The sequence below is a fragment of the Magnolia sinica genome, chromosome 1 (genome assembly GCF_029962835.1).
Source record: "Magnolia sinica isolate HGM2019 chromosome 1, MsV1, whole genome shotgun sequence".
In the NCBI taxonomy this organism is placed as follows: domain Eukaryota; kingdom Viridiplantae; phylum Streptophyta; class Magnoliopsida; order Magnoliales; family Magnoliaceae; genus Magnolia; species Magnolia sinica.
Genome location: NC_080573.1, coordinates 1803043 through 1827557, shown reverse-complemented (window position 1 = coordinate 1827557; position 24515 = coordinate 1803043). Strand labels below are relative to the sequence as shown.

Here is a 24515-nt window from a genome sequence, read left to right as displayed (position 1 = left end):
CATATGGGGTTGCCTTTGGAGTTTGGGCCACTCACATTTTTACTTTCAACACTTCAATTTAATACCGGTCGTGGATTGCGTGGCGAACCCAAGGCCCAAGTGGCTACATGGTGTGAGGATTCTGTGGGGCCCACCATGATGTATGTATTTTATTCCAGCTGTCTATCCGTTTTGCCATCTCATTTTTGGGGCATGATTTCAAAATTAAAGTATATCTAAAGCTTAAGTGAATCACACCACAGTAAATATTAGGAATGATAAGGAACACGGTTGAAACCATAGCAAGGCCCAAAATGATGTTTATTTGTCATCTAACCTGTTGATAAGGCCACACATACCTTTACGAAGAGAAAATACAAATATCAACTTGATCCAAAACTTCTGTAGCCTCAAGGAATTTTCAATGGTAGGTGTTCAATCCCCACTACTTCCTGTGGTGTGGTCCATTGAGCTTTGAATCTGCTCAAATTTTGGTCTCATGCTTTCAAATGAGCTGGGAAAACAGATGGACGGACTGGATGAAACGCATATAGATCACAGTAGACTCCACAGAGTGCTCACACCACGTAGCTATGTGGTGTTGGGTTCACCACTCAATCCGCGTCCTTTGATGCCCACCATTGGATGGTTATGATTTCTTGACCACTGATTTTACAGGCATGGCCAGGGCAAGTCAACTATCATAGGCGTCCAAAAATGTTTATTAATTTGGGACCATTCAATATTTTCAATCTAGATCATCCATTTTAAAAAATCATTACAGTATCCTTTATTTTTTATGAACAACCTAAAGTAAGGGCCACCATTTGGACGGTCCAATTTCAGAGAAATAATAATTCTACGTGTACAATTTCTAGGTGCATGTTTATGAACCATGAACACCGCCGGAGTATAAAACTCTCTAGAGAGCTTTCGCTCCACATTGCAACTTCCGATCAGAAAGAAAAAGGTACTCCTCTGTCTTTCCTTTTCTCTGATATAAACAAAATTCAAATCACTTGCAAGAATTTCATTTTGAATTCTAAAGAAAACCAGAAATTCATTTTTATCTATTTTGCTCTCTTCATTGATTTTCCAGGGCTGTTTTTGCAATGGAAGATTCTGTGAGAAGGAAACTGACAATGCAAAACGAGGTTTGTTCTCCGCCTTTCATTTTTCCTTAGGATTTCAATTGCAATTTTATTGGAGACGCGTTTGGCTGCTGAAAAATAAAATCTTATTTGTGAGTTTTTTTTTTTCTTTCTTTTTTTGGGGAATTGACATATACGCCTTCATTTTTGTTAGAGTAGAACACTTTGGTACTCGTCTAGTATCAAAAGTAGAAAAGATGCATGGGAGAACTGTATAGATTTTTCGTAACACTCCTTTCGTACGTAACTGAAACTCATTAGTCAAAAGCTCAGATTTTTTTTAATTGGAATATAGTAATTAACGTCATTAAATGCTAATGATACTGTTAAAATTGGAAATCAGAGATCGTGCCGATTATAGAGTGGGAAAATGCCCCGAGACTGGGAATCACAATGGGCAGTATGTTCTTCCAGATCATAGGAATTGTCTTGTGTTTTCTTGTTGTGTATCAAGGGGTTGCTAAAACCCCCTTTATAGCCACTAATCTACCATCCCAATGGTTGGATCATCGATACCCTAATGTGAAATGACTCTACATGCTTTAGAAATGCTAACAAGAGTTTGATCTTCAATTAAACGGTTGCAAACTGATATTTTGAAAATAAGTATTATTTATTGTAATAATAACATATTAGAAAGTTTAAAGACTTGATTAGCAAGCCATTTTGAGGATTACCTAGGATCTCCAATGTGAATGGCCAAGGTCAGGAGAGATTGATCCAACAAAATATACATTTTTATGCGGTTTTGGGGGTGTGCATCAGTACCCATAGTGTGTAGAGTTTTGACATCATGAAACAAATGTTGTTGCTAATGGCTTAGGTTGCATGGATTCACTATTGAACTGAATTGTGACAATTAGGTCAATAAAGTGGAATTGACCAAATTGTGGTTACTTCCCTTAGTATTCATATTGAGGGACTAGTATCACGATCCAAGTGCTTCCCCCAAACGTAGACCATGTTGCACTCTCCTGATAGCCCCTTTCTGAATGAGTTTGCCAACCTACCAAGTGTAGCCAAGCTGCTTTAAGAGCATAGAGAGCACAAGAGTGTTAAAGGCAAGAGAAATTATATTTCACTGATACTTGAGAAATCTTACAACTTTCTAAGATGTCTCCCAGATGATGAGCCCTCCCCCTTATATAGACCTAAGAACCTTCTAGTCTCCTTACATAGATGACTAGCAATAGAGAAGGCAATAGAAATCTTTAGAATGTTCTAGAAATCTCTACACAACTCTTATCTTCTCCAGAATTCTCTAAATTATATGTATAAAATCTCTAGTGTACAAGTAGTGCCCAAATGGCTAAGTCAATGAGGCCATGGGGATATCCTGTTGTGACACTAGGCTCCAAATTGTTTTTGTTGTTACTTTCAAATTGGATTTGAAAGGAATGAAATTGTAGTTTAGGTGGTACTTCCTCATAACCTCGTTATGGATACTAAGGAACTCATCATCATCATCTAAGCTTCATCCCAACTAATTGGGGTTAGTTACATGAATCTTGTTCCTCCATTCCATTCTATCAAAGGCCATTACTTCAGTTAGACCATAGGTCGTACTAAGGAACTCATCTGCAATATTTTCAATTCCACTTGATTGAAATCATTGTTACAAATCTATTCAATAGGTATTGAAATGCATCCTTACCTAATTGTGGTGTTGCTCTACTAGCTTGTTGCATTATTCATGGGCTTTCCCGAACTTTCCGGATTGATGGTCTAACCTACAGGTGACTTTGGATGCACTACTGAATTGAATTGCAATAATTATTTCAATAGAGAGGAAGTTACTAAGTTGTATTTACATTCCTTCTAATTCTATACCGAGTGAAGGCTCCCAACTGCAATTGCTTTTTCTTATGCATTACTTCTAATGTGTTACATTCCTTCTAGTTGAGTACCTTTGAGTTGGACTAGAAAGGAACAACTTTAATTTGGGAGCTACTTCCTCATTATGAATACTAGGAAACGAAACATCATTGCATTTTTGTCATTTTTTCTTGACTATCTTAGTTGTGCATCCAAACATAGCCCAAGTCTTTTAATCTGCCAGCTTCTTGACTCTCAAAAGGAAAACAAAAAGTCAATACCTTTCCAAGGTAGTAGGTGAGAAAGGACCCTGTTTTGTCATCTCTATATCTTCTCTTATACCTCAGCTTCAAAACTTGAGTTGCTGCCTATGAGAATCACTATGTGTGTCACATCTTATTCAAATTTGATTGGTCTCAAATGATCCCACGTGGAATGCATTAAACTCCCCAAGCTTGATTTAGACATTGACCACGTTCCTATAGATACTACCATTTTACAAACAATGCATACAGGAAAATTCCAGTGTCCTCATGTAGGGATTGGGAAACAAAGTCAATTCTCTAAATAGTAGTAAAAAAGGGAGCGAAGAAATTCACCTCCAACTATATTAGAAGCAATAGTTTGAAAAAAGAGAAAACTTCCTTCACTAAAAAAAGAAAAGAAACTAAAAGAAACGACACGTGAAGTTTCCAACCCAAACCTCTTTATTTATGCTTCTACAAAGTACCCAGTACCCACTGTAACTCTCTCCGGAACTATTTTACCTAAGCTAAGACAACCCAAATCCAATTGAATAAAAATTCAAGATAAAGACTTGACTATACTATTCAAGGATTGAATGCTTGCCATATATAGCAAATCAACACTTACCCAAAACCTTTCACACTATAAAGTTTGTGACCAAATCAGCATTCCAAATTGCACTACCAACCCATCTCTTCTAGTTTGACTCAAATCCAAACAGGTACCTCCCAAAGCCTCTAAAATACATGATTCATGACTTATGCCATGTACTAAAGATCCTCTTTATACCTAAATTCTAACTAAAACCATACTCCTAAAATAAACCTTCCTAAACACAAACACAAACTCGTAATTATGTTTTACTTCAGGTGGACCATAGTTGACTGCATTGCAGCTTCGTTTAATTCACCTTTGGAGACAGGGGCAACCCTAAGATACTTAGAACCAGTGGTAAGTACTAAGTAGTAAGAGCAAGGTATTCAATAACAGTAACAATGGCTGTAAAGGCCAGCCTTATAGCTGTTACAACACAGGCTATAAAGTCTGTTACAGACGTGTAATGGTCGTTACAGCCCTGCAGTGGTCAATTTCTTTTAGTAGAAGAAAATTTATTTGCCCCATATCGGACTGTTATGGGCTCATATTGGCCCATTATGACCCTATATCAGCCTGTTAGGGGCCCTTAACGGCTGTTATAGGGCCATTTAACGGACCATTTAAAAAAAAATTAAAAATTAAAGAATGGGCATTACAGCACCATATCGCGTAACAGATCCCGGCATTACTGTTAATGCCATTATGTAACTGTTTTTTAATGCCATGAGTAAGAGAAAAAATTCATAACCAATGGTAACTAGTAAGAAGGAAAAAAATTCATCATTTCCACTAAGGGTCTGCAGTGTTTTTCATAACGTTATCGCGTAATATAGCGCACCCTTGGGATACAGATACATATTCGTTATCGCATGGGATATATCTGTTGTATCTTGTAATGTATCTCTTTTGTTGTGAAACATTGGGAAATTGGTCGATTTTTTTCAATGAAATTTTAGGGATTGTTAAAAATGACATCAATACATACTTAGAAATTAAATCATTACAAAAAACAAATGCACATAATCGGTTTCCTTTGTATGTGGTCCTAATCTATCTGCTATCCAACTGAAATGATGCAAGTATATTCAAAGTCAATTCATATAATCTATAAATGTAAGAAGACATGTATGGAAACACAACCAATACATTCCAAAGCAAAAGAGAAAGTAGAAAACTAGAAATATGTCTGTGAATAATGTGTATGGTTTTGGCTCAGACCCACATAGAGTTGCACGGTGGCTTAAGATCATCATCTCCATCTCGATGAAGCTGGGTATAGAATTGCTGCTCTACAAACTGACAATACTATGCCCAAGTCATAGTAGAATGATACCAGTGAAGACACTCTATAATATAATGCTAGTACTTATCCTCTCTGATTTGAGAAAATTTTAATTTTTTCCAAAATTTTCACAAATCAGCCCATTTTCCCCGAATTCCAATATTAGAGTGTATGTGACGATGATTTCATAAAAAACTCTCCTAAATACTCTGAAATAGGGGCCAATTGAATGCTGATCAGAGGGGCTTCGATGAGTTTTTTTTTTTTTTTTTTTGCCTTTGACCTGGATTTCCCACGCTTTCATACGATATTTGTTGGTATCAACAAATATCGTTGATATGAAATATTTTTCTTGTTCTAAAGGATTGGTCATGATATCTTGTGATATTGCATGATATTTTCGATACCATGTGATATATTACGATATATCCTATGATATGAAAAATTTTAGACACTACTTGTGCGTTTTGTATCGCACAAGTGGGATACAAGATATATTGTGGGATATATCTGTTGATATCGTCAATATTGAAAACATTGGGGGCCTATTTGATAAGTGGGAATCTATGGAAAAGGAAAAGAAAAGTGTAATCATTAATGTTATCTCGTGTTTGATTTGCAATCATTACAATTTTCTACTACAATTCTTAAGCATAAGATACAAGGTGACCCTTGTGAGATGTGTTAGACAGGCTATGATAGACAGGCTGAAACATACCTTGTATAGACCTTGTATAGCTAGCATACCTTATATAGTTGGTTTTCCATAGGTAGATGATTCTGATTTTATTTCTTTCCTTGTATAGATGCTGTAATCTCTATATATTCAACCCCTTTGAGTTGTCTCAAATACACAAAAAGCTTTCAGCTCGTCTTGGTTTACATGGTATCAGAGAATCACTGATCCAAATCCGGCACCACCTGTCAGATCCGACCACCCCTGCGTCGTCCGGCCACCCCTGTTGCGTCGTCCGATCATCCCTCTGCTCGTCCAAGCACCATCTGCTGCTCGTCCCGCGCCCCTGTTGCAGATCCGACTATCCCCTACTCTTTCAAACGTCCCCTGTTGCAGATCCGACCACTCCTTGCTTGTCCGAACGTCCCCTGTTGAAGATCCGACCACCTCCTGCGTCCGACTGTTCGTCCGACCACCCCCTGTGCGTCCGACCGCCCCCTGCTGCGTGTCCGACCACCCCCTGTTGCCCGTCCGACCACCCCCTGCGCGTCCGACCACTCTTGTTGAAGATCCGACCACCCCCAGCGTCGCCCGATCTGTTGCTGTTGCTGCTGCGTCGCCGGATCTACATTTTCTAGATCCACAGGTCCTGTTGCTGTTCCTATTCTTCTTCTGCTGCAACTGTTGCTGTTCCTATTCTTCTTCTGCTGCAACTGTTGATGTCCTGTTGCTGTTCCTATTCTTCTTCTGCTGCAACTCTTTACGTGCTTTATATTAACTCCGATCAATGGACAAGAACTCATCACGTACAGAGGCCCCAAGGTGTAGTTTTGATGGTACCAACTATTCACTATGGGCCATCCATTTTCAGAACTTCCTGAAGGGTCGTGGTTTGTGGGGACTAATTGATGGATCTGTTACTATTCTCACTTCCACGGATGCCGATAAATTGGCTGATTGGGAAATGAACAATGGACGGATTATTACCTGGATTCTCGATTCAGTCGATCGGTCCATTGCTGTTGGCCTCACACCTCATCGCACGGCTAAGGCAATGTGGGAGCATCTTCAGACAATTTATCAACAAAGTAATGCGGCCTGGTCATATCGTCTGGAACAGGATCTCGTTAACCTTACTCAGGGTGACGACAATATTCAATCATTTTATTCTAAAATTGTCACAATTTGGACTGAGATGGCCTTGATGGATCCAATATTTCCTAATGACTTTAGGATTTTCCAAACTATGCGCGAGAGTGCGCAAGTTCGCCAATTTCTTATGAAACTGCGTTCGGAATTCGAGCATTGTCGAACTGCTCTCTTGAACCGTAGCCCTACTCCTTCATTGAATTCGGTTATTAATAATCTATTGGCTGAGGAACAACGACTGAAAGTTCTATCACTTCCTTCCTCGACTCCGGGATCCTCTGATATGGTGCTTGCTGTGTCCACCACTATATCAACGCGTGGCTCCTCTCTTTTAACATGTTGCGGCTGCAACAAGGTAGGTTATGTTGTAGCTCAATGCAAAGAATGGTGCGCTTATTGTCGACGAACTGGTCATGGCATTCAAGACTGCCGTACACGTGCATATGCATCTTCTTCCGTCCGTGGACGTGGTGGTCGTGGTCGTGCTCTTTCTGCTACTGCTGCCACTATTTCTTCCGAGCCAACTGTTACTGATTCTACATCTACTGTTTCTGCTGAAGGACTTTCATCTCCGTTAACTCCTGCGATGCTCCAGCAAATCGTTCAGGCCCTTTCTGCTGTCGGTATGTCAGGTATATCCCCATCTTCTACATGGTTCTTCAATTCGGGTGCTTCCAATCATATGACTGGTGCTGTATCCCATCTTCGTGACATTCGTCCTTACACCGGCAATCAGGCTATTTCTACTGCGGATGGCACTAGACTACCTATTCAGTCTGTTGGATCATTGACTTTCTCTCCTTCTGCTCATCGCCAGTTCACCCTTCGTGATGTGTTTCATGTCCCTAACCTCTCCTTCAATTTAATTTCAGTTGGTCAACTCACATCAAATAACTGCTTAGTCATATTTCTTCCCAACTGTTGTTTTGTGCAGGATCTGGCGACGGGGAAGGTACTTGGGAGGGGTAGGCGGCATGGTCGTCTGTACGTGCTGGATTTTGATCCATCTATCACTCCGGCCCGTTGTTTCTTTTTTCCTTCTTCATCAGATATTTCTTTAGCAAATAAATTGTGGAAACTATGGCACTTTCGCCTGGGTCATCCACATTCCGATCGGTTACTTCAGTTAATTTCGTCTGGCATGTTAGGGAATATTTCTCTTAATAAAAATGATTTGGATTATTCTTGTTCTTCCTGTTGTCTTTCAAAAAGTAAGTGTGTTCCATTTTCCCTAAGTATTACAAAATCATCTTCTATGTTTGAACTTGTGCATACGGATGTCTGGGGTCCTTCACCAATTATGTCTCTCTCTGGTTTACGATACTATGTAATATTCATTGATGATTTCACACGTTACACTTGGATTTACTTTCTACAATCAAAGTCACAGGTTTTTGAAAAATTCAAGTTATTTCACTCTATGGTGGAGACTCAATTTCGGGTTTCAGTTCAAACTCTCCGCTCTGACTCAGGGGGGGAATATCTCTCAACTGATTTCCATACATTTCTTCAAGGGCATGAAATTATTCATCAAACCACCTGTTCTGATACTCCACAACAGAACGGGGTGGCTGAAAGAAAAAATCGTCATATTGTTGTAACTGCCAACATCCTGATGACAGCTATGAGTGTTCCTCGTTCTTTCTGGGCTGAAGCAATGTTACATTCCGTCTACTTGATTAACCGGATGCCAACCAAAGTTCTGAACAGTAAATCTCCTTACTCTGTTCTCACTGGCTTACCTCCTGCATATTCCACATTTCGTGTTTTTGGTTGTATCTGTTATATTCACCTGGCTTCACGTGAACGTAACAAACTATCTCCAAAATCAGTCAAATGTATGTACTTGGGATTTGGGGAAACTCAGAAGGGTTTTCGGTGTTATGATCCGGTTTCTCGTCGTGTTCGGGTTTCACGACATGTTGTTTTTCTTGAGCACATTGCTTTTCATTCATCTCTTCCTCCTCCGCACACTCCCAACTCTCCTGGTCTAACTGCCTTTCCAGAAATTCCGTTTGCCTCAAGTACTCTCCCTCGTCCGTTGCAGGTTTACTCATGTCGACCACGTACAGATCCACCACCTATTACTCAACCCGAACCTACTGTACCCGTTGCTGATCCCGAACTTACCTCGATCCGTCGTTCCGCTCGTGAACATCGAGCGCCTGATCGGTTGATATGCTCTATGTCTGCCATGAATGCTACTCTGGATACCGTTTCTATTCCTACTTCATACTCTCAGGCAGCCACTCATGATTGTTGGAAGAAGGCTATGGCAGAAGAACTTGCAGCATTGGCAGATAATCATACGTGGGACATTGTCACTCGACCTGCTGACCAACAGCTAATTGGTAGCAAATGGATTTATTCGGTCAAACTCAAGTCTGATGGATCATTGGATCGATATAAGGCTCGACTTGTCGCTCAGGGATACAAACAAGAATATGGAATTGATTATGATGAGACTTTCGCTCCCGTGGCCAAGATGAAAACTGTTCGTACTCTTCTGGCTATATCTTCTGTTCGCTCATGGCCACTCGCTCAGATGGATGTGAAAAATGCCTTTCTTCATGGAGATCTTCAAGAAACAGTGTATTTGAAACCTCCTCCTGGTTCCTTAATCCCTGACAATAAGGTATGTCGCTTAAAAAAAGCCCTGTACGGCCTCAAACAGGCACCTCGGGCACGGTTCCAACGCTTTCACGATGTTGTTACGGGTGCTGGCTTTACTCAAAGTGGTCATGACCCATCCTTATTTTTGCGCACCACTGCTCGCGGAATTGTAATTGTCCTCGTCTGTGTTGATGACTGGTAGTGATGCTACTGGCATCTCGGCTTTAAAGGAAGTTCTGCAATCCTCCTTCAAGATGAAGGATCTCGACCATCTCACATACTTTCTTGGGCTTGAAATTTCACGTTCTAAATGTGGGATCCTGGTCAGCCAGCGTAAATATACCAAGGATCTTCTCGCTTTGGCATCATTGACAGATCAGAAAACAGTTCAGACTCCCTTAGAACTTAACATTCATTATGGCCGCGACGATGGTAATCTACTTGCACAGCCCGACTTATACCGTCGTTTGGTTGGGAGTCTGGTTTACTTAACTATGACTCGCCCTGATATTGCCTATGCTGTCCAAGTCGTCAGTCAGTTTGTTTCTGCTCCTCGGACTCTTCATATGACTGCGGTGTTACGCATCATACGGTACCTGCGTGGAACTCTAGATCGATTACTGTTCTTCTCCTCCACGGCGACTCTGGACCTTCGTGCTTATTCGGATGCTTATTGGGCTGGTTGCGCTCTCACACGAAGATCTACCACTGGCTACTGTGTTTTTCTCGGCAATTCTCTCATCTCTTGGAAGTGTAAGAAGCAGGCCACTGTTTCCAAATCAAGCACAGAAGCCGAGTATCGAGCGATGTCTGCTGCATGTAGTGAGCTTGTTTGGTTACGTGGACTTCTTTCCGACTTGGGCATTCCTGTGCAGAATCCTACTCCACTCCATGTTGATAATCTCAGTGCCATTCAGATTACCTCTAACCCGGTTTTTCATGAACGGACTAAGCATATTGAAGTTGACTGTCACTTTATTCGTGAGAAATTTCAGTCTGGGCTCATTTCTCTACCACATGTTGCATCCCATGATCAGATTGCAGACATTTTCACCAAGTCCCTAACTTCTACACGTCACTCATTTCTCGTTGGCAAACTATTACTTGTCGATGACCCGCATTAGTTTGAGGGGGCATGTTAGACAGGCTATGATAGACAGGCTGAAACATACCTTGTATAGACCTTGTATAGCTAGCATACCTTATATAGTTGGTTTTCCATAGGTAGATGATTCTGATTTTATTTCTTTCCTTGTATAGATGCTGTAATCTCTATATATTCAACCCCTTTGAGTTGTCTCAAATACACGAAAAGCTTTCAGCTCGTCTTGGTTTACAAGATGAACGGGATATTTCGACTTACAAATCAAGCATACCACTTAAAATGGCATCCCTCGGAATCCATATTTCAATAGCACCTTGGGAAATAATAATTATGGATTCTTTTGTTTTCCCATGGATTCCCACTTATCAAGCAGGCCCTAACTTGAATGGCAGCTTACATTCACAAGGGACCCCAAATAAATCCATCTAGACTAGGGGCTTTATTCCAGCAAATGATAAATTTCAATGCAGTAGTGACCTTTTTTCAATATCTCATCAAAAGAAATCTTCCATAAAAAAAAAAAAAAAAAAAACTCATCAAAAGAAGTTCAAAGTGTTGTCCTTTTAGTATGGTATCCATGTTGTGCTGGTGTTTTCAGTACCATTATCTTGTTGTCTCTTCATACTGTCTATCGTTTCAGCATGCAAGTTACCTTAATTAAGCTAGATTATGTCTTACTGGTCCAAGAATCTCGTTGGTTTCTAATGCCCCTTTCTAGGCACGATCTTTGTTTCTAGGCAGGATCTTGATATTTTGTGTTGGATTATATGCTACATTATGAATGTCCATTGTCTCATTCCTGGTAACTATTGTGTTAGGTTCTCAAATGGTTGGAGGACTTCTCAGAAAAGCTGCAAAAGAGAGCAGATGCTACCACAGTGGAAGTACTTGGGTTGCTAGACCAGACTGAAGTTGTTGAGCGAGATCTGAAGAACACTTTCAATTCTTTTCGCAACCTCTCCTATCACCGATTTATTGAAAATGCAAGTATTGCTTCCAGCGGATACACTTATTTATCTACCTACCCATGGTGTTCCAATGGATACAATTTGAGTAGAGATGCTAGTTTTCAACAATTTTGCTTTTCTGCGAGGTTTTAGATGAAAATGAAGCTTGATTAGCACGAGGGTTAATTTTTCCTGCAAGCTTTTGTGACTGTTACATGCACGGTTTAAAATGTCGTCCAATACAATAGGGATTGCATGTTGTAAAGTTTCGGCCCTCTAGTGAATGATACACTATGGATATGTGTATGCATCACTGATACAATGCTAAAACTTGCGAAAATTCATGATGTACAGAAGGTATTTCCTACGCATCATCCTACATGTACCGATATGTTATTGTTTTAGGAGCTGTCTGCCTCATGCTCCAGTATCGATATTTTAAACTAAGGTTGCTTTCAAGGCTTTAACACTTTGTATGTGTCAACTTAGCCATGATTAGAACTGATGCATAAATAATGAGAATATTTCAATCTTTATTTATTTATTATTATTCCATGGATTATTCCCCTTGTTAACATGCACAGAAGGGAGGAGACGTATGAGATGAAAATATCACATACAGTTCTGGAAAGACCAAGTCAGGTATGAATTGGCGGGTCTTGTATGAAGAGTATTGGAAAAGAAGGGATAAATTTATGGAAACTTGGTGTATCTGCCCATCCATAAAGGTTGAGTCTCCATCACAATGGGCCATATCATACAAACGATTCAGCTATTTTAGATATGTATAGGTCGACTCATCTGATTCGGGAGAGGTATCTGCCGAGTCACGTCGCTTATATACAAGTTGCTGGTTACATAGGCGATTCATATTGGTGACCTTTGACACTGAGTCATGACAACCTGGCCATGTCTTGGCTGGATGCCATGATCCTTTTTTCCATGTGCTCTGGTGGTTTTATTAGTTATACTGCCAGTATCAGCTGACATTTGCATTTATTGCATTTCATGTACTATGTTATCTGCTTTGATATTCTCTTGTTTGAGAAGCACCATCTCCCTTGGATGCAGAAAATATCCGAAGAAAAGATAACCGACAGTATGAAGGAAGACATAAAAAATTCAGTTCATGCAGGCATTCCTGCTCAGAGTTATGAAGTTGACATATTGCCAAGATATAAGGAAGCTTTATCCCTGGGCCTGAGTTCATACAAGCATCACTTGCAGAAAACAAAGATAACTGCATCAACAGGTTCTGTTTTCAAAGTATGCTTCTCTGTTTGTAATGTCTTCTTATATGCTTGGTTTTTAGATCTAAAGCTGATTATTACTATTTTTAAAGTGTTGACTGTCCAAAGAGACATTAGTTAGCTTTTTCTGCAATCTGTGATGTTAATCAATAACAATGCCATATGTACAAAGCCAAATCTTGGTGACTTTAATTGCTCTTCACTGCCAACTTCTCCACTTAACGAAGACAATGTCCTTTTTCTCTTTTCAACAAAGATAAATTCCGCTTCACTGTGAAAATTAGGCAGCCATATATATTGTCTCTATTCTCGTTTTCCATGAATGCACCAAACATACAGAACTTCATTGTCACTTTGTTTGAGAGAAACTGACAGCTAAAATTCTACATACTGCATTTGTTCGTTCCGAAGATCAATATGTGGACATTTTCACCAAGGCATCATCATCTCACCACTTCAAGCACATTATCGGCAAGCCTGGCATATATGATATCCATGCACCAGCTTGAGAGGGAGTGTTAGAGCACACGGTTCTTTCTTATATGTGCAGAGCTCCATCCCAGCATATTCTAGCATACATTGCTCTATGGTACTTCGAAATACCCTATAATTTTTGTGTCTCCTTTGGATTTATTTTTTGCTTATCATTGTAATGACCTTGATTATTAAAATTCCACATGTTCTCCCCATTTCCCCTCTTTCCTCCTTTCCCCAGATTACAGACTGAAATAAGGATTATCTTCACACAATATATTTCTGCACACTGGGACCATTCGATGGTGAGTTTATGGGGGTACATAATCCAATCGTTGCTTGGATAAATTGCAAGAAATTGGAATGTCTCAGTTACCCATGAAAATATCCAACCAACCATACTTTCAATTTCATACTTGGATTTCTTGGCCAGCAAAACAGAGAAGAAAGCTTAGCTTTCTAAACATGGAATAGGCAGGATGCCAGCAATGGCAGGAACAGTTGATGTAACCAGATTGCAGATCGCTACATATGCTGTCCCATCAAAGCTCTGGTCATTATGTTTGAGATCAGGCCATATATCTTTTTCAAATTCTTGCAAGTAGAAACAAATGGTTGATACTTTTGACCTTGACCGGGAAGAAGGAATCAAATCTGCATGCATCAGATGAACTGATGGTATGTCCTGAATCCACTGAAAGTTGCACATGTAGCTTGACACCCATTCACATTTACTTTCTGCGGAAGCACATGGGGATTTCTATGTCCATATGTGGTGGAGGAGACCAGAAGTCATTTTTAGAAGTAAATGTGTTTCTATAGAAATTAAAAAAGGGCTGCAATCATAAGCCAATCAAATTACCCTTAGGATCAAAGACTTGAAGTAGTTAATTACCAACTGTTCTTGAAGAGTTTGACCAATAGTTATGACTGTCCTTGCAGCATGTTGTACTGGAAATTTAACCACCCAAAAATCTAGGAGGTTCAAATTATAATTTATGCTTTTTTGATCAGTAAAAGTATAATGCATGTTCAGTACTCTCATTGCAGGAAATGCCTATCCCAATTACTTGGGGTGAGGCTTAGATGATGATGATGACGACTCTTATTGTAGGAAATGGAATTTTTAAGTGAAAACGCTGATAGTTGAATCTTTTTCCATGACTTCATAAAAATTATTGTATGAAAATTGTGAGTTCCACCTTGTAGTTATTTAGACAGTATTGTTAAGATTTCTTCAATAGCTTTGAGAATGTCCAACATTTAACTTGTGCCCCCTTGAAATTTATGTCATTAATCATGCTTGAACTCGGTACTTATTTTTCTTAGCAGTCTTTTTTCTGAATGTTTTCAAATGCAAACTTTTGCTGCAACTGTTAATTTGTTTCTGTTGGAGTTAGATGGAAGCTTTGTAAAATAGAACTCTTGGAAATGAAATTGACCTGTTTCTTTTATGTATTCATGTCCAAAGATTGGGTCAGCACGTGGTCCACTCCCTCATATTATTGGCTCAGAAGAGTATATTCATGACAACAGCTGTGGATTAGCAATTGGTAGTACCTCATTTAATGTTGATTTAAAAGATGCGTGCATACTTCTATGTTCATGTTGGTATAAAGCATTTAGCATTAATTTGGTTTCCTTGATTCATATAAATGCAGATAATTTCATGTCAGATGCAGCATCACTTGATTTCAGACATGCAGTGGAACCGAACTCACTGCATTCGAGTTCAGGAGAGTCCGGCTCTCATGCTAGGTTCAATGCAGATTTGTTTGGGATGGAACAAGGTCCATCTGAGAAGGCATGTTCATGTGACCTGACAATGCTTGCTATATTTACCATATTTCAGACTTCAATATTTTAACAATATCACTTCTAAGGGTAACATAAAATAGGTAGCTTGATTAGAAATGTTAGATCTTAGTAGAGCTTATCTTGCTTATTTGTTGAATGTTTTATTGGAGAAACTTTCCTTGTTATAAGTTTGATAAGAGCATATTACTTGATTGAGCTTTATCTATAAAACTCATTCACAAAAATTTGAACTTCTATCTTTCTATTTTCATATAATTCACCAGCCACATGCTAGCTTCCGATTATTTTATTTTGTATTGAAATGAGTTTCTTAACATCAACCATTTATGTTAACAGCCTTCTCCTCTGAGAAGTCTGGATGAAAATGGCCCTAGAGAAAGTTCTAATTTATTGAATTTTTAACATGTCTTGACATCATTTGGAAAATATGTAAGATATTTCCATTTTCAGTAAAAATCTGCTGATGCAATTTTGCCTTTTATTAGGTCAATGAGGCCATTTCTTTGGCTGTCAATTGACCATCAGATGTAACACATGGAAATGTCAGAAGAAACACCCTTATTGACCATTGAAGAACAAGATAGCCATACCATGCTCTTTTTTCACAATACCGCGCCTATAAATTTTCACAAATTCTCCTTGACTAAACCCACGTTACCTTCTAGCATAGTTAATTTCCTGATGTTCTTCTCTTTCCTTTTCTTGTTCCATTTTCTTCTCAATTAATGGAACACATGTTTATCTCTTGCCTTCATCTTCAATATTTCCACATTTTATACATTTCGCTTGCCTCTAGATTTGACTTTTTCCTTCCGTATTCTTTATCATCTAAAGAGGGACACTTGACACGCGGGATCAAGCTGAAGGTGTACTTTTGCTAGTTTATCTTTAATGATTATTTTTCTTGAATTTTGGTGGATAATTGTCTAACATTCCTTTTAGTGACCCTTTTATTTTCTTCAGTTTTAGTTCAATGCCATTTCAAGTGTTACTCCCAAAAGTAAAAATAAAAAACAAAAAACAAAAAACAAAAAAAAGAAAAAAGAAAAAAAGAAAAAAAAGAAAAAAGAAAAAAAGGTTGTTTCGAAAATTGTTACTCCAACTGTTTCTTGTTTTGAAAATTGGCTTTGTTACATTCTGATTTTTCCATCATTGACAGGATGGAATTGAACCCCTGGTATCTGCTGCATTAGATTTCAAAGCGATGCTTGAGGCGGCACTTCTTAGCCCTTATAAATTCTGTACGCCATGCTTCTGGATTTCTATACTTGTTATGAGCATCAATGAGCCTGCTGAGTCATATCAATGGTCCTTTAGTGGCAGAAGGCTGCTCTAAGATTTTATTGCTTTTGGTATCTTATGAGTAAGTGGAACCATGGAGGCTTGCCTTGATATTCAGTGAAATCAGTGACAGAGCCTCATGGTTAAACATTTTGATTTCCTTGGTTCCCGGTGATAGTAACGTCATAGCCATTGTTCTTGCCAAGAGGGATCCAGACATGAATCCTTATGTATTGGGAATACATTCTTGTCAATGTATCTTTCTTTTGTTTCTAGTAAATTTGCATATCCATCAAAGAGATGCTCCAGTGCTCTCAGAGCACTAGTGTCCCTAGTTGCATTGGTTCCCTTGGGCAGTCCAATCAATCGATCTGAACTGTCCAATAAGTTCAGAATACATATCATAGTCTACCATGCAAAAATCACACTGATTGGGTGATCCAATCCATCCTTTATTGGTCTTATTTTCTATACCCATCCCTTTTCCAAGCTATGGATGGGATGGTTATGATTGCCTTGCAAAAGTGATTCTTTAGAATCATAAGCATTCCATGATACTCCCTAACAGATAGATGGATCAAATTGTTGCTTAGACCACCTTTTTTTTTTTGGTGTGTGTGTAAATGGCCATCGCCGTCTGTATTTAATGCCATTGACCAATGGTTAATATTTGTCAGATTAGTATGATATTTCATGGTATCCCATGAAATTTGGACCAAATGAACAGTCTAGATCAACGGATTAGACCGTCCAAGTGTCCCAATGCAACTAGGAGCACTGGAGCATCTCTCTCCGTAAAAAAAGTTTGCTTTGTTGAAATGGATCTGAGTTGATTGCTTGTTGAAATGGTCAATCTCATGCTTCTCCATGGTACAAAATAGTTAGACTTTGAAATCATTAGTGTTGATTCTGCACAGATACATTCTGATAGAACCTAAAATTGCTCTTTTTTGTGTGTAGATGATGAGGATAGTCCCTCGTTACCTGATGCTGTGAGTGGCTATAACAACAATGTGGAATATTTGCATGCAAAGGTGGTCGGTTTGTTTAATTTCCCTCTGAAATTATCTACTCAATCATATTGTCTTTGGATTTCATGTTTTTTTGTTGTGAAAAATTTTGGAATCAAGCTGGCTCTACTTTACAAGAATCTTGCTGTTTTCTCTTTATAGTTCTGCACACTTAGCAGAATTCTTTAGACTGTTTTATCACCTTTATGCTACTCTTCCATATAAACTTTGGTCCACTATGCTACTCTTCGGGGAAAAAAAAAAAAAGATTCAATAAGGGTATGCTGTAAAACATGCTGTCATGTGAGGAGTCCCATAACTACAAGATTTCAGTTGGTCTCCCCTGATACTTGTATGTTTCAATGCTTTATACCCTCTTTATAGGGAACTTATAACTCCTTTTCTTTTGAAGAGTAGGAAACTTCTAACTCACCCACACTGATCCAAAAAAAAAAAACAAAACTCTTTTAGTCACTCTCAAAGTCTAAAAACTTGGTTTCGGAGGGACTCACAGTGGCTGAAACTCCTAAGAATCCTCCTGTTTTGGCTGAAATCTTTGAGTTGCTAAGTGGCTAGTCTGGAATGCATACACGTTTCAGGAAAGTGAGTTGGTCTGTTCTCTAGAAAAACTGGATGAGTTAGACCTGGTTTTGATGGTTTTTAATGCCTTGCTCATTTGTGTGTTTTTTTTTTTTTTAAAAAAAAAAAATCTTGATCTTTATAGGATGTTTGTGAACTTCTTCTTTATCTGATGGTCAGGAGTTCGCAAACCATTTGATTACTGATTATTCTAAATTGGATGTTTAAAAACTGGAAATGTCTAGATATTTCGATTGACTTTTATAAGCACTGCCTTGTCAGTAGGCAGGGTTATTATCTGCCATCGAGAAATTCTTATTTTTTTTCATATTTTGATATTCTTTCCTGAAGGATCATGCAACATCTACAGTATCGAGCACTGATGTAATTTCAAAGTCCCAACACCGTGGTATTGAGGATGCTGCTGCCAGTGTGGCCGATACTGCAGGAAATCTTACTTTCTTTCAAGATTCAGACATTCACAGACATAAACTATGTTCTGCATTTCTCTCTGATAGCCTTTTTGATACAGAAGAAGAATCAGTTCCTTCCAATCAACAGCAATCCGATTGTATTCCTACATCAACTGCAGAGGTTGTTTCCTCATTATCAGTAAGCACCTCTGGTTTATCCTTTCAAGAAAGTTGGGATGTTTCCTCAAGTAATGAGAAAGAAAATGCATCAAAAGAAGTCCCACCAGAAATCGTTTCTACCTTTAGAGAAGATATTGCTTCAAATTCCAACTCATTATCCTCAAGTGATTGTGGTGATAGAACAGAATTTAGTAAGAGACTGTCTGGATCTGATTGCTTGGTTAGTCAAGTTCCCGAGGAAGGGAAACCATCTGGTAGTAGCTCAGTGACCTTTCACGATTCATTCAATCATGAGATTGCTTTAGATCACGCTATGCAAAGATCATTACCTCTTCCAGCAAAGGTGGTGTTTGATGATTTTGATAGTGATGATGACAATGATCTTCCAAAGCCCGTTCATGCTCTTGGACATCAAGTTATGCCTAAGACAGCAGTTGTAGTTGTGAATTCAGACACCAGTCATGCCATCCCCACTTGTGAGTTTAGTCCTTCAAGTGCTGTTGGTGGACTGGTCAGTGAAATTCAGCCAAAATCTACTAGCAGCATCTTTTCAGTAAGTTCATCTATGATAGCCAATACAGAGAGTTCATCTCCGCCAAGAGAATTTGCACAAAATAAATTAGCCAAGTCAGTTATTAACGAAATGCCTAGACAAGAGGAGCCCACATTCTCGACAGTGGTGTCTGTTTCTCAAGAACCAGGAAGCCTGTTCTTGCCAGCCACTTTGAACAGATTCCCTGATTTGGATGCCTGTTCGAGCTCTAGCAAGGGGAATACTAGCGGTGGTTCATCTCTTGAAGAAATTACAGAACCAACAGAAAGCTGCAATGTTGCACAACTACCATATAGGCAGTTGCAAGCATCAATGGTTGTTGGGGAGCCATCCATAGTGAGAATTAAGGATGATTCTGTAGCCGGCAGTGTTCAACACTTTTCTGTTCCTGGAGAGACTGTTGGTGGGGGACCCTCTCTGGATACTGAAGAAAGTAAAAGATTTCAATACCCTTCTTCTGAGAAGAGGTCCTTCTCATACCCTTCAATGCTGTCTTGTATGTGTTCTATGATAGAATTAGTTGCAGAGGACAGATATTCATGTTTTTTAAGCTACTTGCCTGCTCCTCCTTTTTTCCTTTTTTCTTTCCCGCCTCATTTTACTTTTCAACAATTTACTGGGAGTACATTTGCTGTGGTGAGGTCTCTTCAAATTTATGTAAGACAGCTCTTTTTACACTCTGTTTGATTCGTCGATTTCATTGAAATGGTTGTTTGATTTAAAGATGTGGTAACTTGCATAGTTACGCTAATTGATTTAGTAATCTTTTGATATTATTTTATAATTGAGAAACTACCTCTCAATAGTGCAAAAGAACACAGTCAACATCTATATCCAAGATATCCCATCTTTGAGTCCGATTGCACCTATCCTACAATGATCACTTCTAAAGACAGTTTGCTTACAAAATTTTTTATTTGGAAACACGACAAATATGAAAGGTTGGCCTAGCTTTTATGGACATTCTTACATTCTCACCATCCTCCATCCAATTCTTCAGCTTCTATGAGAACTATGTGAATCTTCAAGCAACCTTATATATTTCATTTGGGTCTTTTGATGCTTTTGCGATCACATGAATGGATGAAAGGAATTCATATTCAGGTGGACAACCCTATATAAACTGATTTCTGGTCACTTGTGTTCCAACTGTTTTTTTTTTTTTTTTTCCTATTAATGTTCTCCTTTCTAAGAACAACTGCCTTTTTCTTGTATACATGAGCTGCACTGTTTTGGGCACTCATTGAATTTCACTTTCTTTTGTATTTTACTAACTATTTCTTTATTTTTCAGCTGCAAGTTGGATTCAGCAGTGAATGATTTATTAGAGGCAGAAGATGTCCAACATACATCAACTACTCAAGTAGAGCAACATGGAGATCAAGGTCAAAAGATTTATCTTTTGTATCCTTACACATTCTTTTTTTATTTCTCTATGCAAGTGATCACTGTAATTGTCGTATACCACTCATTGTGATCATCGGGTACTAAAGCTGAAAGGAAATTTTATAGGATAACTATAAGACCAGCCATGCTTTATGAGACATAATGTTGGGAAGTTTAGGAACAACATATTCATAGGATAAGTGTATCTGAAATGAGGATGTGGAGATAGATTATTGGTAGGATGAGGGAAGATAGTGTTTTAACTAGGGCATATTTGTTTCATTGACTTCCGTGGTAAACCTAAATGGGCCATCATTATTATTTTGCAACATTTGTTTAAAGAGATATTACGATACATATTTCGAGGGTCAAATGCAGATGTAATCGGAGACAGGTAAAGAAATGTGTAATCATTACAAATTTACATTGTATTGCAATGGAAATTCCAATCCAAACACTAACATTATTTTGGTGTTGATTTGACAATGAAGTAATGTGAAATTGCCATCATTACATTTTTATCATGATAAACCAAACAATGTAATTGGTGCTGCTATTGTGATCAAATGCAATTGCTGTCATTAGACAAGAAATTTGTAATCATTGCCCATTTCCATTACTGTGGTAATTAGTAAAACAAACAAGCCTTTAGATGTTTTGGTCATGTGCAATGGAGACCAAGAATTGCGTCAGTTAGGAGTGAGTTAGTACAAGTTGAAGGCTTTGAAAGGGCAAGGGGAAGGCCCGAAAGGACGTGGTTGGAGGTAGTATGAAAAGACTTGATGACCTATGGTCTAACCGAATTTATGAACCTTAATAGAGTGGAATGGCAAAACATGATTCATGTAGCCAACCCCAATTAGTTGGGATAAGGCTTAGATGATGATGATGATGATGCAAGGTATAATCTGCAAATGAATATCATGATCTAACATATTCAATTCATATTAAGGGACAAGACCAAAATTGGTTTTAGGGCTTTGGTTGTCATTATGAATTAAAATGGTGCTACCCCACTTTGGCCATTTCTTCTACAATGGAATGTGTGTTTTCTCAACTTAGTCAATTGACTATCCAAAATCCAAATGTATCCTACTCCTGGGTCAGAAAATGACCTACTTTGGACAGTCCTAAAGGAAATCTATCCTTAGGTACAAGGCTTGGTTCTTGACTGATTCTACTTTTTAAAACAATATAAGATTAAGGTGTTGAAGACTTCTAACAACTTTTGGAGTTCTCTTTAGGTTAGAATGTGCTATTAGTTTTATTTGAATTCTGGGGACTTCCACCACCTTTTCAGTTCCTTGGGCTTGTGTTAACCAGATTTGTATATTTCTTTTATCAGTGAATCCCTGTTAACTGAAAAAGAGGAAAAAGAATTATCAGGTTGTATTAGCATCTGTAAGAGAACAGCCAGTGGCATTTCAATCCGCACTTATTAGACTAGTTATAATTAATGATCATAGAATTGCAGACTGTTGTGTATGATGTCCTATTACAGACCCCAAAAGCATATGATTTCTACTGTTAGATAAACATTTTATCTGTTTCATTAACAATGAGATGTGTATTAATGTATACTTTTGTGTACATGTGCCCACAAAATTTTCAGGAGCAAGCAGTAATTTGAACTACAGAAGCGCGGTTTTCACTGAGGGGAAGAAAGATGATACAGCCCTTGGAACGCAACCTCCAGAAGGAAAAAGGTCGGTGATCGAATCGCTTCTAAAACTTCCTGTGAGGCGTCCTTCGCTTTTTGACAGCAATGAGGAATAGATAGATCTATATTTTTTTGTTAACCATCTGAGGAATTCATGATTCTCGGCTGCTCAACCAATGATCAATTCCTTTTATGGATGTAGTGTTATTGTGTTTGGGTTATATAAATTTCCAATCTTATTATAATGTATTATCATTCATTTACTAATAAAGCCACTTTCTTCAAAATGTTGGTATTGAGGATTTGAATAGTGGCTTGAGTAAGTGATCCAGATCACTGACCTGATGGGCCCTACCATGAATAGACCCTATATAATCCTAACTACTTGATTGGGTTTGTAAACAGACATTTAGGACAAAACAAAGTGTTCCATATCCGTTACGATACACTTGTAAAGGCCGATACGTATAGGTAATGACCATGACCGTCACACAATATGGGGGTGAAACGGGGTAGTTGATTTTTTGGGACTGTATCAGCCATTACGGTGGCCATAATGGCCGTTACGGGGCATAATGACTGTTACCCCCCTAACGGTTGAAAAACGGGCAGTTTTTTTTTTTTTTCTATTTAAATCCATTTTTCCCTCCCCCCTTCCTTTTTATTAATTTTTTTACATTTCTCATTCCAAAAACTCTCCTATATCATTTTTACAATAAATTTCGACCACTCTTACTATAGTTTTTAATATTAAAATCGTAGATTGAAGTGATTTGAGTAAATAGAAGCTCCCATGGCCTTTTTTTTTTTTTTTTCAAAAAATTGAAAAAGTAGTATTTATGCAAATTTTCTTATTTCTAGTTTTAATGCTTTATTGTGATGTGTAAACATTAGATACATATAGTCATGTTCACAAATTCACTAGACAATCTCATAAAACACTCTCACCAAAGAGTGGACCGTTACACTACCATAAACATGTTCAAAACAAAAAATGAATACATATTTCGAATATTTATATTATTCTTGATTTTTAAAATATTCTTTTAGAATTTTTCAGGCAAAAGAGAATTTTCAACCGTTACGGTGGTCATAACAGCCGTTATGCCCCCATATCGGCCGTTACAGACTATACACGTATCGGTAATAGTAGTGACCGTTAGGGCCACTATTACCGATATGGAATACCGTAACTATTACTGATACGGAATACCTTCGGAATACCTTGGGAAAAAACACACAACTATTGTCCACTGTGAATGGTAAAAGAGGCCAAAAGGTTGAATAGCTGGACCCCTGTCTGGGATATTTTTGGGCAATGCGGTCTGTGCAGTCCTCGACCTGGATTCTAAATGATGGAGCCTGCTTGTATGAACTCAATGCATGAGGATGCTATGCAAGGATAAGGTTGGTGGTGACACGATTCTTTCACCTGACATCCAAGCTGTTGCAAAAGCTTGTCGTTAAAGAATGTGGCGGTTTTCCCCTCACTATCATTAAGGTTGGACAGTCACTGAGGCAAGTGGATAATGTTAGGGTGCGGGAAAACGTGTTGAATGAATTGAAAGGATCAAGGTGAGAATGAATATTTGATATTTTGGAAAGTTTCTATGGTTAATTTCCTACTCCATAACAAAATATTTGTATGTGTTCAACCAAATGGATGTAAAAATATCTGGATTTGCAACAATCACAATGACCAATGTATATTAGTATGAACTTTGAATTATCAATTCCCATTTGAGAGTGATTCCCTTGGAGTATTGCAATGTTACTTCAGCAATTTTCTTAACTTAAAAAGGGATAGGAGTTTCATACACAAGTTTCATTTTCATACAAAAAAATAAAATAAAAAAATCATTGGTTTCTGGGTCACTGTCATGCATGGTCCTTTGTTTCAATCCAATGTTAATTTTCTATTGATGAATTGGCCAAATCCAACTCTCCAATTATAAAATTATTTAAACATACAATTTGACTAATCTTGAATTGTATCACACGAACCCATTTGATTATCTTTAATTGATATTAAGAAATAATAAAGATTAGTATGATGCAAGTAGATTCAATCTGAGGTGGTGATTACTATGTACTTTTCGTCGTAACCATTTATCAGCATGCCAATAATTTAAAGGTTACAGGTCTCCAATTAAAGAGATTATTTGTGCATGGTCCATACATGATGGGAGCCACAAGCTTGGTGGTCTGGTTCACTAAGCCATGGCCCCACATCTACAATTATATGCAGTTTTCTATTAGTTATAGGGAACTTTTATCTCAAGAAGAGGTATTATACAATTGTCAGGTATGCTCTTTTTTTTTTTTTTTTAACCCCAATTTACATAAGCAGT

General features: G+C 38.3%; 1 protein-coding gene across 2 annotated transcripts; it reads left to right on the top strand.

Annotated features, from left to right (window-relative positions):
- Window positions 1–956: 956 nt before the first annotated feature.
- On the top strand, window positions 957–22427 carry LOC131235148 (uncharacterized). 2 transcript variants are annotated; one of them, XM_058232377.1, is made up of 10 exons: window positions 957–1133; window positions 11432–11596; window positions 12632–12826; window positions 14756–14837; window positions 14946–15088; window positions 16262–16343; window positions 17344–17417; window positions 18324–19585; window positions 20412–20503; window positions 22117–22427. In XM_058232377.1, exons 1-10 carry the CDS (start codon window positions 1092–1094, stop codon window positions 22278–22280), a joined length of 2301 nt encoding a protein of 766 aa, XP_058088360.1. In that variant the 5' UTR covers window positions 957–1091; the 3' UTR covers window positions 22281–22427. The 2 variants fall into 2 exon arrangements, with proteins under 2 accessions (XP_058088360.1, XP_058088302.1); XM_058232319.1 differs by having other exon boundaries at window positions 17344–17420.
- Window positions 22428–24515: the final 2088 nt, after the last annotated feature.

What these genes read in the sequence shown, in the direction of transcription:
- LOC131235148 (XM_058232319.1), top strand. Translation starts at nt 1,092, where the DNA reads ATGGAAGATTCTGTGAGAAGGAAACTGACAATGCAAAACGAG. An exon ending in AACAAGGTCCATCTGAGAAG is followed by an intron (nt 15,089 to 16,261) that starts GCATGTTCATGT and finishes CATCATTGACAG; the next exon opens with GATGGAATTGAACCCCTGGT. An exon ending in AGAGCAACATGGAGATCAAG is followed by an intron (nt 20,504 to 22,116) that starts GTCAAAAGATTT and finishes CAAAATTTTCAG; the next exon opens with GAGCAAGCAGTAATTTGAAC.